Source organism: Schistocerca gregaria, chromosome 2 (assembly GCF_023897955.1).
Source record: "Schistocerca gregaria isolate iqSchGreg1 chromosome 2, iqSchGreg1.2, whole genome shotgun sequence".
NCBI classification, from domain to species: domain Eukaryota; kingdom Metazoa; phylum Arthropoda; class Insecta; order Orthoptera; family Acrididae; genus Schistocerca; species Schistocerca gregaria.
Window position 1 is genome coordinate 391,639,846 of NC_064921.1, and position 14,335 is coordinate 391,654,180.

Sequence of the window (14,335 nt, forward strand, 5' to 3'; positions counted from 1 at the left end):
TTTCAACATAGTCACCTTGGTGACAAACACATGTCTCCCTGCAAGAGACCAGTTTGTTGGTAGTGGCACTGTAGAATGTTTGATTTCATTGACAGAGCCACAATCTCACCTCTGCTTCTATCACTTTATCACTATCAAAGCGAAGACCTTAAAGGTGTTCCTTCAGTTTTGGAAACAGATGAAAATCATGCATGGGGCCAAGTTGGGATTGTATGGAAAATGATCAATGACAGTGAACTCAAGGCACCAGATTGTTACAGATGTCATAGTTCTTGTGTGTGGTCTGGCATCATTATGTTGATGGAGAGAGTACCCCATGTGTGGACAAACTCTTCGAATTAAAAACTGAATTACATCACACTGTTTCTCAAGTAATGACATAGTTATGTTACATACCATCATGTTACATGCTATAAGTTGGAGTCTTCGAATGGAAGAGGGTTGCAACTTGTGTCAACAAAGTAGGAAAGTCAACCAAGTAATGTGCATGGTGTGTAATACCTCAACCAATATTGAGAACAAAATGAAAAATTCAGATTCATTACTTTTCAGTACACCCATGTATTAGGACTTTTGTTGTAGTAACCTTTTTGAGTTTGCATATATTTGTATTCCAGTGGTAGTACAATTATTTTCGCTGTGTAAACTCTTCTTTTTAAGAGGGAAACACAGTTCAGAGTAATGAGCAAAGTTGCTAATGAAGTGATCAAATTTGTCATCAGTATTTGAACATTGATATATTTTTCCTCAGTTTTCTTTGTTTAAGCAATGGAGAAAGTAATTTATGCCTTTATCACTGTAGCACTTGCTGTCCTTTATTAAGTATTTAATAAGTTTAGTTGATTTTCTAAGTGAGGAGTAAGCTTCCATACTATGTGGCCCCCAAAGTCTGTGTTCAATGTTTCAGTGAGAGTTTATTCGCACATTAATAAAGATGTGGAAAATTTTAAAGACTGATGTTCTTCTCATATGTATCAATGTTTCTATGGTACCTTGTAAATTGAAGATTGGCAGGAGGCTCAGTAAATATGTATTTTGTTTTGACTCTTTTGCAAAGTGTGTATTGAAATTGCTGTATAGAATTACTCTTGTGTTTATATGCATTAGTTTGTTAAGTAGTGATTATATGCTTTTTAGCAAGTTGTTCACATCACCAATTGATGGGTACTCTGTACAAATAAATACAGCTCTTCTTGCTTCTAATATTTCAACCTCTGATACCTCTGCATCTTTATCTTTCACTATTTCTTCAGTGAAGCATATTGTTTCACAATATTTATTAGGTGTTACACAGGTACAACAGCCACCTTGTTTGTAATTATTTTGTCACAAAAGACTACCTATAGCATAATTTACAAAAATCATCATCTAAAGTTTTCTCTCGTCAACCCAGTGTTCTGTTGAACACAACAAACATGTATCTCAAATGTCATGTCCTTTACTTGGTGATAAATGCACATTCTGATTTAATGCACCCAAATTTAATTTTATTTTTGTGCTTTGATACCTGTATTTGTTTTGGAATGAGCACTGGCTTGACATTTTATCTATCTGTTCTTGTGATGTATTACCACTGAAAATCCTGGCTGCATATTGCAACTCTACATTTCCTGGATGACAATCTTGTAGTCTTTTGGTTGACTGGAATTATGATCTAAGATGTAATGTGGCCTTCTGTTGCTAAAGCAGATGCGTTGGCATCAGGACCTGATCTTAAACATTTTGATTTTCACTTTCTTGTTCCCACTGAAACTGCTGATGTTGATGTTCTCAGTACTCTTTCTGTAGTTGTAGAATGCACTGTGTGGTTGTTGCATTTCCTTCTGTTGTTGCTTTCCATTCTTCTTCTTCTTCTCCTTCTTCTTCTTCTTCTTCTTCACATGTGATGTTCTGCTTAACACCGAGACTATAAATTCAGTGTTGGAGAGCACTTTAGTTGGATCTTTGTTTAGCCAACTGAAACTCTTTCTTGTACAGTTTCTTGGTAATTTTTTCAGATCCGTAATTTCATCAGAATTATTAACTTTGCTTAGGCCTTTTTAACAACAGTAGTTTAGCCTTTAGATTCTCTAATTCTTGGGTAAACCATGGTTTTCCCTTCCTAGTTGTATATTTTTTCTTTGGAATAGGATGAGCATTGAAGGTACTAATTAAATAATTTTGGAAGGTTTCATAAACAAGTTGGGCACTGGTACCACATCTTAGAAATAATTTATCCCAATCTATTATGCTCAGCAAGTGCACTAGTTATTGTAAATTGTATTTTGTTAGTATTAAGGTACTTTGAGACTCATAACTTGTATTGGGACATCTCCTATCCACACTTAGAAAATGTTCTAACCTTACTGTTAACATACAGTGATCTAAGAAAGTAAATTATTTCACATTGGTGGAATACATATCATGAGGATAGCTGACAAAAAATGTTATCTAAGCATGCTTTAGTCTAGTAGGTTTTGAATTAATGTAATGGAAATTGTGCTGCCTTAGACTATTCAGTGACTTTTTTTACAGTAGGTTTGACACAAGTGACATCAAAGCTTGAATTTATGCTTCCCTATTATTGTTTCATATTCTGTCCACTTTGTTATGTAGTAGAGTATTGTGTCTAAGTGATCTAAAAAAGTATTTTAGTCCAAGCCAGGAGCATGGTAGATACATGCTAAAATAACTTTAATTACATGAACAAGGAAAAGGCTGTAGACATGGATTTAGAGATTGATGGAACAAGGCTGGAAGAAGTAGAATCTGCTAGATTCTTAGGTATTCTTGTGGATAATGAACTGAAATGGAAAAAACATATTAATAATGTCTGTAAGAAACAGAGCTCTGTCATATTCTTAATGATGCAGCTATCACAGTATTCAGACAAGAACCTTCTGTGTACAGTGCATCATAGACTTTTCGAACCATACTTACAGTATGGAGTGACTGTGTGGGGAAACTCAAACAAACAAGAGACAAAACGAGTGTTCACATTACAAAAAAAGCAATTAGGACCATTTTAAGAAGAAAGACCTCTGAAACATGCAGAAACTGTTTCAAGAATTTAAATATCTTAACTTTTTCATCGTTGTATATATACAAAACAATAATGTACATCACGAAAGGTAGTGAGGGCTGGATTACAAATGCTAGTGTACACACCCACAATACAAGAGAAGAATGAAGTATGGAGCATACCCCACCGACTGGCAGTGCTAGAAAAAGGACCCCAGTACTTTGGTATCAGACTACTAAGAAGTATGTCCAAAACCCTGAAAGATAGTGTACTTCACAATGACTTTCCAAAGAAACTTAAAGACTATCTCATTGAAAAAGAAAAGAGTTTTACAGTGTTGCAGAATACTTATGCCATTAAATTTGTATATATTGTTACTCATTATCAGTAATGTAAAAATGTAAGCTAAAGATGTAGAAAAATAAGTGATAAGAAATGTTAACACTTTGACATGTCCTATATTACACGTACATTTACTGTACACAATGTAATCTTACAGGATCAAATAAAAATTCAATTCAATTCAATTTAATACATATTATACCAGCAATTTCAAAGTGTTTGTCAATACCTGCCCACCTGAGATCAAGTCTGTAAAGTCTGTTTCATGGGAAATGTAGATTACAATGCCACCATGTTGGTACTGAGTTCTGCAGATGCTGTTTTCGTATTTATATCCTTTGGCTTTATTATATTCCATTCTTTCTTTCCTGTTTAGGCCAATGTTAGGATAAACAGAGAAAAGAATACTTATTTTGTGTTAATGATTCTTCCAGTATTTCAACTTTACTTTCAAGAGCCTTAATGTTTAAAAATGAGAAGTTGCTGTGAGTAAATGTAAGTTTGTAGACTGATCTGTCACATTCTCTTTCTTTTCTTGGTTTGAAGCCATAAAATATCATCATTGTTTGAAATAGGTATAGGCCTACTAGGCCTATAGCTTCTACTTAAGCCCAATAAAGTATTCACAGTCATGTCATTCTGATTCCACCGTTTGAATATTAAACATAAATTTTCTTTTACATTATCACATAAAATATGTGAAACCTCTTTATTTATGTTTCAAAAGAAATATCTGACTCATGTTGTTTGGGCAGCAGAGAAGGCAGAGTGCTCAAAAAGCTTGTCACACTATTTCACAGCCAGGGAGGTAAAATATACCACCCACTTTATGAGAATGTATGGTGCTTCCATGGTTTTAGGAGCTGAATTAAGGTGTTCTCCCACCACAACCCAGGAACTCTTCATAATATCTCCCAAATTATGGTGGACAGGGTGAGAAGGATTTATGTGTGTCCCTGTAAGGTGCCATCAGCACTATCATGACAACATACTATGTCATGAGAGGCAGACAGTTCAGAGTCTAACTCACAGATAAGGTAACCTTGATGAAACATTCTGGAATGTCAGTGCAACATATATATTGCTAATCAGGAGGCAGGGACATCAAATTACAACAGTAACAAGTCACCTTCCATCTTATTCAAAATCCTCATCATGGTTTCCCATACTGAGATGGAATCATGGAATGGTTTATTGTGAAACTCACACCATGATCCCATCTTGCTCTGATTGATAACACAATTAGTATTTGACCCTCTTCATCTAAACGGATATAAGGTTAAAACTTTGGAATGGTTCCACCTGTGACTTAGTAAATCACATTCATAATTTGGTCTAACCATTCCTGGATGATCTTCAAATATAACTCTATAATGCCAAGTTCGCCATGCTGACCATCTGTTCAGGCAACATTTGATCTCCTAAATATATGCTGACTGGAAAGTAGCTATTGGAATGAAACTCAACAACCACACACCACTGAGCAGCATCTGTGAGGTCACAAAAACAGAATATGAAGAGAAAATGGCAGTAAATGTCCCCATAGTAGTGATGAGACATATTTCTGCCCTTTGTTCAGAACACTAAGCACTTACAATGCTTCTGATAGGTAAACAGTGCAATGGCAGAACCCCAGGGCATAGTAGAAACCCAGGGCATGATAGAACCCAGGGCATATGTACACAACCAGTGATTGCTTCTAAGATAATGCTCACAGATACAGTTGAGAAATGGTTTGTTGTTAAGAAATGTGACCAAGCCACCTTTACCTCTCTCTTCCTTCAGGTCATCTTATGTACATTTTACACAGAGATATACGTGCTTTGAAAACATGTCTGCTAAAGACAGTGCTAAGAGTCTCATGTATTCTGCATGAACCTTTTACCAGTTGTACATGAAATGTATTCACCATTATGAATATAGACAAACACAGTTGTATAATGGAATGATGACGAAGAAAATTTGTGCTGGAATGGGGCCCAAACCATGATTTCCTGCTTATTGCAAATTTTTGCATTATTGTTTGGCTGTCTCACACCCAGACCCAAACTTCCATATGTCATCACGTATATTCCTGTAAAGGGAGACATTTCACTTGAAAGTCACTTGCCTGGTATCAGTGGATAAATACAATATTGCAATGCCTGTGTTATTCTGAATTATGATTCAATATCACATTTTACCATTTGAGTTTCACTAATGTATGGGAGCTATTTAACAGTGGGGTTCCTCATTCTTCTGGTCTTTCTATTGAAGTATGGAGTCTGTGATGGATGGAAATTTTTTTTAGTATCTGGATCATTGTCTTGGGAGAACTCAGCTTCCATATGCTCAAGAATTATCATCAAAACCATTGAAGAAATAAAGTTTTTCATAATCTATTGGCTTGAGACTCGATGTTCCTTATTTCTGATGCTTTAAAAACTTATATCTCTGTGGAAAGAATAGTGTTGATGTTTTCTGTAGATTCTTGCCTTCACTTCTGGTTGTTGACTCCTACTATTTCTGTCTGTGTCTGAAATACTACATCAGTCTTAATTGGCTGTTTTTTCACTGTGGATGGAGAGAATGTCATAAGTACTACACTGTGCGTGGTCCCATGCATCTTCCTTGTTTCATTATATGATGTGCATTTTGTTACTTCTTAAGTCAACCCCCATAGAGCCCTGCCTATATGGACATGCATAATACAGCTGGAGGATGTCGGGTATCCCAGAGGTTACCTTCTATCAACTGTTCCACCTCAGCAGTTCTCCATGGCTACAACTCACCTCGAACATGACTTTTTTTTAAAAGAGGCATCTTGTGCACACAATGCCATCAAATAAAATCGCCACTTTCTAAGACATTCAGAATTTCATTGTCATGCTCACTTTTAGATGCTGAAACATACTCAAAGTTCATGGAACTTGACTGATTGCGTTGTATTAACCTAATACCATAAAGTTCCTTGAGGTATTGCATAAAAAGATTAGGGGAAATATACGAAGCAGTATTGTGTTGTTTGTACAAGATAGGGTACTCATAAACTTTTAATTATCACCTTGATAAGGACGTAAATAAATAATGAAAGCAAAAGAGTAAACAGTGAATGAGAAACTTGGTGATGATGTTTATCCTGCTCTACACTTTCACCATATAGTGTGGCACAAATCTTGCTTGTAGAAATCTACATTTTTGACTGTACAGAAAATGTCCCACATTGAAAATTATCCTCATTCTGACAATAACTGCCACATAATGGTTTCTTCATCTGAGGAAAGAGAAAAGAAGTCACAGGGTTTATTTCAGGCATATAGTGAGAATGGAAGTGTGCAACATGTGTGGCTGTGTCCCATGCAGAATGAGCTGGGGCATTATCCTTGAACAAAACTAATCCTTGGACAGTTTTCCACAATGCTTTGTCTTATGGCCTCCAGTAACCTCATCAAGAGATTTCAATAGTATGCTCGTGTGATCATTTGCCCCACACAGGCACAATATGTTAGCATTACTCAATGAAAATTTAATTTTGTCTAATGATAATTGGGTCATTGCCTTTTGGCAGTGGTGCATAAAAATGTTTCCCGTTGCTCTTATATCTTGCGGTCATGGCAAGTGATTAGATGCCTAAGGAAGTCACCTGGATCGAACTGACACAGCTGAAATATTACCGATTCTGTCTCGGTTCAGCAGATTTTATGAATGGACATGAGCAGTCACATAACTGAGTGGGGTAACTTTTTTACCCTGATGCTGACTGGTTTCCCCTTTTTCCACTATATTGAAAATTTTGACCTACTAGTCTTTGAGCACCAGGACCTCCCCTTCTCTTGCAATAATTCTTCACAAGGAGTTAGTCTGCCACTTAGTTCTTCATTGTTCAGACTTGTTTGGCCACAATGGAAGCATCTGCACCACCCAACTATCATGGCATATGATGGTGCACTGTTGCTGTACACTTCTGCCAACTTAGCGCGGATTGCTGTGTTATTGTTCCCCTATAAATGCTGAAAAGAAATTACTGCACCATGTTTCACTTTATCAGTGTGCTGTGCCAGTTTGTTTTGGCTATTCAAGCCAAGGACAATATATGCCATGACTATAGACAATTACTTGAAAATAGACAAACAAAAAGTTAATTACAACAGTATTAGGAAAACGATAGATTGCTACTCGCTTTAAAGGTGACAAATTGAGTTGCAGGTAGCCACAGTGAAAAGCTGTTATGCATTTAGCTTTTGGCCAAAGTCTTCTTCAGAAAAGGGAACACACACATTCACTCAAGCCCCTTATGTACATGACTACATTTTCCAGAGATGGAAGTCATGTGTACACGAGATGTGTGAACTTGTGTGTGTCCTGTTTTCTTAAGTAGACTTTGGCTGAAATCTAAATGTCTAACAATCTTTACATTATGTTGTTTGCAACACAGTGTGTCATCTTCATTATTTGTAGCAATCTATCATTTTCCTAATACTGTTGATATTCCAACCAGGAGCATCAATTGTTTGAAAATAAATGTATTTAGTGGTAGTAATTAATACTTTATAACTACCCATCTTGAGCAACCCCACAGACTGCTAGAGAAGAAACAATTATTTTAATGACATACATCCTAGACTGCTGAAAACACAAAAAAAGTAAAAAGGTGAAGTAGAGCATTGACACAGCACAGCAAATTATATATATCCACAATCCTATATGTTAATTGTTGTACATCTATATGTAACTAATACTTACTTTCTTGTTTCATTAAATATAGAAGCAGTCCTCCAGAAAGAATATGGGAAGAAAGAGAATGGTGTCATAAATTTTGACATTTCAATTATAACTGTCAGGAGATGCTCAAATGTTTACTCGCGATATAAGTACCAGGCTGGATGCCAAGACATATACATGGCACTGAAGACTGAAAATACTGAAGTATGCTATTGTGAAAGCTCATTGTGCAATTTTAGTTGTTGTGAAAAATTTTCTCTTATTTTACTATTATTTATAATGCCAACAATGCTTTAAATAAATTTTACATGGAAGGAGTCAGCTGCAATCATAAAACTGTACAACATTTATTTATTTGTTTATCCATCCATCCCTAGACAATGTAAACTGTGTGGATGTTTCTAAACACACAAATACATAAAATAGAGACACAGAGATACATAAAGACACACAATTACACTTAAATTTCTTGTCTACCAAGTTAACTATTTGGACACTGTATTTCGCTGTACTGTTGAACATATTGTAAAATGCCTCTTAAATACAGTAATTAATCATTAGCATAGTTGTCAACAAAATTTCCACATCATTTTAGGTAACCTTTTATATCTGAAAACACTTTTTGGGCTATTCCTGAAGGTATGTAGTTCACTTTTGTCTCTGGTCACGTGTGGTATTTTATTGTATATTTTAATTCCATTATACAGCATATTACTTTTAGTTCTAATTTTGTTTTTTACATTGAGATGTAAGTGGTGGCTAGATCTGGTTCAATGTTCATGTAGAGATCTGTTCATTGAATACTCATCAATGTCTTTTTTAAATGTGGATCACTGTCTGCAAAATCACGCATGGAACAGTCAAGATTCCAATACATTTAATCAGCTCAGTGCAGTGAGTTCTCATGCTTCTTTTTTTCATAATTCATACAGCACTTTTTTGCAGCTTAAAGATTGTTTGTCTGTTCTGCTTATTTATTGCCCAGAACATTATTCCATATTTCATCACAGAACAAAAATATGCAAAGTTTATTGTTCGTTGCATGAACTACTACACACAGAATTCATTATTCTCAGTGCAAAGCATACTGAAGCTACTCATTTCCTGAGGGCAGGAACTTGATCAGTCCAATGTAGTTGTGTGACAACATGGGTCCCTAGAAATTTTGTTTGGGATACACATTCTATGAGCTCATGCTCCATGTTTAAAGAGTTATTTAAAAAAATAAGTAATTTGTTGTTGTCAACCCATCTGCATACATGCACAAGTGTTTCTTCAGCTTTGTCCTTTATTGCACTTGGTGATGTTTCGGACTTCAGTATTAATGTATCCATCAGAAAGATATTTTATGGTATGATTGGAGTTTGTCTGACAGATCTCTACCCATTGCATTCTGCTTTTTATGTACGAACGAAACCACTTATTTGCTACCCCTCTTGCCCCTAGAGCTTCGTGTTTATGTAGCAGAATTGTGTGGTCTACTGTATCAAAGGCTTTGCTGAAGTCAAGGAAGATGCCTGTTATGCAGTATGATCTTGTTTATCTAGTGCTTCCAGAACAACAATTGTAAAATGCAATATAGCTCATCATGCGCTTGTACGAGGCATGAACCCAAACTGTTCTTTACACAGAAGGTTGCACTTTGTTACATACTCCATGAGTATAATTTTCATTGTGGTTTTTGTTACTTTTTAAAATGATAACAGAAAGAGATGAGCCTATAATTTTCTAGATTTTTCAGGGTCTTCTTTTGTATGTTGGGGCAGGACCTTTGCATGCTTTAGTGCCTCCGGGAAGCAACCTGTGGTGCATGATTCATTTATGATGTTTCTAAACACACAAATACATGGTGTCCAGGCAGTCCTTCAGCAATAACATATGCACTTCATCTATACCCGCTGAGGTTTTATTTTTTAGGTTCCAAACTACATTGCTTATTTTTTATGAAGTGGTGGATCATGGCATCATTGTGTTTGGAGCATAGTTCAGTGTTTGTAAAGGCTATATTTTGTCATATTTGTGTTGTAGCTTCATACCTATGTTGCTGAAATATTGATTTGCATTTTTTAAATCTTGTATTGTGTATCATTGGGCTCTAATTGTATGTTTACCTGTTTTGTCTTTTTTCTATTTGCTCCTGTTTGGTCACATTCTGGGCTGCTTTTATTTTGTTTTCTGCCTTTTCTATATTTTTGTCATTTTGGGACCTTTATTATGTTACTAAAACTTTTCTACATATGTTGTAGTGCTTCAAGAATTTCAAGGTAAATTCTAGAAACATTTGGCTCTCCACCATCTCAAACACCTGACATTTTAATGGTGAGGGTGAGAGAGCCTTTTTACTGTGCCACACATGTCTGTGTGTGCAGGAAGGACAGCTGTCACGAGGAGCCAGGAGTTGCGTCAGACGAGGGGCCCTGACAAGTTGTTACCAGCAGTGCCTTGGAAGTCATATCAAAAAGTCAAAGAGTTTTTGGATAATGTTCCGTGGTTTGTGGTGTCATGAGGATTGTTACAGAGACATGAGAAGGACTTCAGCGATAGAAGTTATGCATTTGGAAAGAGGGATAGATAGACCAGTACTCCAATGAGAAGTAAGAAAGAAAAAGTAGAGATGGTTGCTAAGATCAAAGAAGTGAAAGAAGATAGCCCCAGGCTCTCTACTTCACCATAACTTGAGTGAGAAGCTGGAGGAGGTAAGATGTTAAATGTCTCCTGCAGTACGGACTTTCTCACCTTCACCTTTGTAATCCCCGAAGAAAGATCTTAGCAACTCCTATGGAATGGAAAATGGTGAAGAATCAGTTATACTTGTCTGCGAGGGTCATTTGAAAGGTGTGGTATATGTGTAGTGCTAGTAATGTTTGTACCTACACTACCTACCCTTTCCAAAAGTGATACAAACCCTCCCATTTACTTTACATCTCACATAAGGTATAAAATTATTCTATAAAAATAGAAAATTATACACTACGATAACATAATTGTTTATTCATTCAGTTTATATTCATTCAGTTTCTGTTTGTCCCATATTATGTTTAGAAATCACCGTTTATCCATGATTCTCTTGAATGGTCTCAATCTTGTAATCATATCCGGTTTTCTAATTACTTATATTATAGTATAGTTTAAGTATTCAAGAGTACATTACAGAATAGTTGAAGAAGCGAAGGGAATTTGGTGTAAGAAAACTAATGTGGAAGTAACACTGAAAACAACTCAGGATTCGACAGTCATCACTCTGCCCGTTAACACAGAATGTTAATGTCCCTGGGGAATATACCACTTTATATCCTTAACATTATATTTCCCTTTTTCTTCTCCTGTTGCAGGATACACTAAAAATAAGGTTTTCGGGTGGGTGACCCCCCCCCCCCCCATGAAGCACGGACCTTGCTGTTGGTGAGGAGGCTTGCATGCCTCAGCGATACAGATAGCCGCACCATACGTGCAACCACAACGGAGGGGTATCTGTTAAGAGACCAGGCAAACGTTTGGTTCCTGAAGAGTGGCAGCAGCCTTTTCAGTAGTTGCAGGGGCAACAGTCTGGATGATTGAGTGATCTGGCCTTATAACACTAACCAAAACGGCCTTGCTGTGCTGGTACTGGGAACGGCTGAAAGCAAAAGGAAACTGCAGCCGTAATTTTTCCCGAGGGTATGCAGCTCTACTGTATGATTAAATGATGATGGTGTCCTCTTGGGTAAAATATTCCGGAGGTACAATAGTCCCCCATTCAGATCTCTGGGTGGGGATCTCTGGAGGACGTCGTTATCAGGAGAAAGAAAACTGGCGTTCTACGGATAGGAGCGTGGAATGAACATCAACAAAAGCAAAATGAGGATAAGGGAATGTAGTCTAATGAAGTTGGGTGGTGCTGAGGGGAATTAGATTAGGAAATGAGACACTTAAAGTAGTAAAGGAGTCTTGCTATTTGGGGAGCAAAACAACTGATGTTGGTCGAAGTAGATAGGATATAATATGCACACTGGCAATGGCAAGGAAAGAGTTTTTGAAGAAGAGAAATTTGTTAACATCGAGTATAGATTTAAGTGTCAGGAAGTCGTTTCTGAAAGTATTTGTATGGAGTGTAGCCATGTATGGAAGTGAAACATGGACGATAAATAGTTTGGACAAGAAGACAATAGAAGCTTTTGAAATGTTGTGCTACAGAAGAATGCTCAAGATTAGATGGGTAGATCACATAACTAATGATGAGGTATTGAATAGAACTGGAGAGAAGAGGAGTTTGTGGCCCAACTTGACAAGAGGAAGGGAGCGGTTGGTAGGACATGTTCTGAGGCATCAAGCGATCACAAATTTAGCATTGGAGGGCAGCATGAAGGGTAAAAATCATAGCTGGAGACCAAGAGATGAATACACTAAGCACAGTCAGAAGGATGTAGGTTGCAGTAAGTACTGGGAGATGAAGAAGCTTGCACAGGATAGAGTAGCATGGAGAGCTGCATCAAACCAGTCTCAGGACTGAAGACCACATCAACAACAACCGATTGTACTTGGTTAGGTCCCACAAACGTTTCAAAAAATTTATGTGTTTCTTTCTTCAGGGATGAGCTCTGAAGATCCTGTTTTAGTAGAACTAGATCATCGACCTTGTACTGAGGTTCGATAGCCTTCACTGTTGTGCCCTCTTAACTAACTTCTTAGCAACTATTGTTTGATTTAGTTGGTAATCAGTAGCAGGTTGTTCTGGCCAAGTAAAGCATTTAATATGAGGTTCACCTACAAAGGGTTTACCTATTACTTCCAAAGGTGTTAGTCCAGTTGATAAATGTGGTAATTCATTTAAAATAAGCTCGAAGTCCCTAATTTTCATTGCCCGTGATGTATGTTCTTTATGGCGGTATGTGTGGCATAACTTCCCAATTTCTTTCGTAACCCTTTCACATGGGTTGGAAGATGGATTATAGTTCGAGATTAGTGTTTGATGAATATTCTCGCTAGCTAGAAATTCTTTAAACTCGTTACTAATGAACTGTGGTCCATTATCATGAAGGAAATGCTTCTGTTTTTCTATCTTGAGAAAGTATTGTTGCAGACAGTTCATTACCATTAGTGTATTTGCTTTCTTAATAGGGTACAACTTAATGTACTTTGACCAACATTCCTTTTGGAATTGGTCCAAAGAAATCTGCAACTGTTAGATCATGTAATGCTTTAGGAATAATTGAATACATTTTATATTTAATGTGAGTGTTATCCTCTTTTACCCTCTGACAAATTTCACAAGTTTTAATGACCAATGCTATTCTACGTCCTGGCTTTTTAAAGTAGTAGAACATATTAATATGTGCAGTACATTTCTTTATACCAAAATGCCCATACCCCTCATGAATGTACCACACTAACTCATCTTCTACTAAATTCTGTATACATAAACGCCAATGTTGTGTTGTCTTACTGTCTCTCCAGAACAAATTATGTCCTATAATCTTCCACCTTCCAACTTGATTAGGCAGTAATGACTTCCTAACACAAATAGCAAATATATCTGTAAAATAGAGATCATGTTGGATGTTATCTGTTATTTGCTGAGCCATTTCTTGCACCTTGTTAAGTGGATATTCTAATGTTAAAAAATTAATCATAAAAATTACATCAGGCCCTTCTGTACACTTTAGTTCTTTCATGCCTACTGGTAGCAGAGACAAATTGCTGGGTACAATATTCTCTGAACCTTTTATATACTGGATTTTAATGTCATATTCCTGATGAAACAACGTCCACTGCATCAATCTACTATCTAGTAGTTGACTATTCATTAAAAATGACAGAACTTGGTGATTTGTTTAAACATATATTTCGGACCTGGCTATCAGTGTTTGGAATTTTTGTATATCCCATATTATGGCCAATAATTTCTTTTCTGTTGCTGTATAATTTAATTCATGTTTGTTGAGACTCCGGCTAGCAAAACCTATTGACCTATGGTCTATACTTTCTAAACCCCATTCACCTTGGAAAGGTTCTGTGACTATACTATAGTCTGATGCATCAGTTGAAATCTTAAATGGTTCAGCCATCACCGGATGGTGCAATATCGGTGATTCTGATAGTGCCCATTTTGCACTTTCAAACGCATTATGTTCCTCTTGGTCCCAACTCCATGGTATTCCTTTTTGTAATAAATGCAAAAGTCGAGGGTCATTCAACACTTGAATTTGTATATTGTGTCTGTAATACCATGCCATTTCAAGAAATCCCTCCAATTGTCTTATGTTTCTAGGTGGTGGACACTCCTTAATGGCCTTTATACATTCTGGATCAGGC

At 36.6% G+C, this 14,335-nt stretch overlaps 1 protein-coding gene across 3 annotated transcripts in view; it reads left to right on the top strand.

The window, feature by feature from the left end:
* The window catches only part of LOC126321701 (uncharacterized), an 86,738-nt gene extending 78,377 nt beyond the window's left edge, over positions 1-8,361 (top strand). For 2 of the 3 annotated variants that reach the window (XM_049994208.1, XM_049994209.1), the window contains exon 3: positions 8,088-8,353. In XM_049994208.1, coding sequence (XP_049850165.1) covers positions 8,088-8,341 — 254 coding nt within the window. In that variant the 3' untranslated portion in view covers positions 8,342-8,353. Of the gene's footprint in view, positions 1-8,087 lie in introns of all 3 variants that reach the window. The other variant, XR_007558489.1, reaches the window with a different exon arrangement.
* Positions 8,362-14,335: the final 5,974 nt, after the last annotated feature.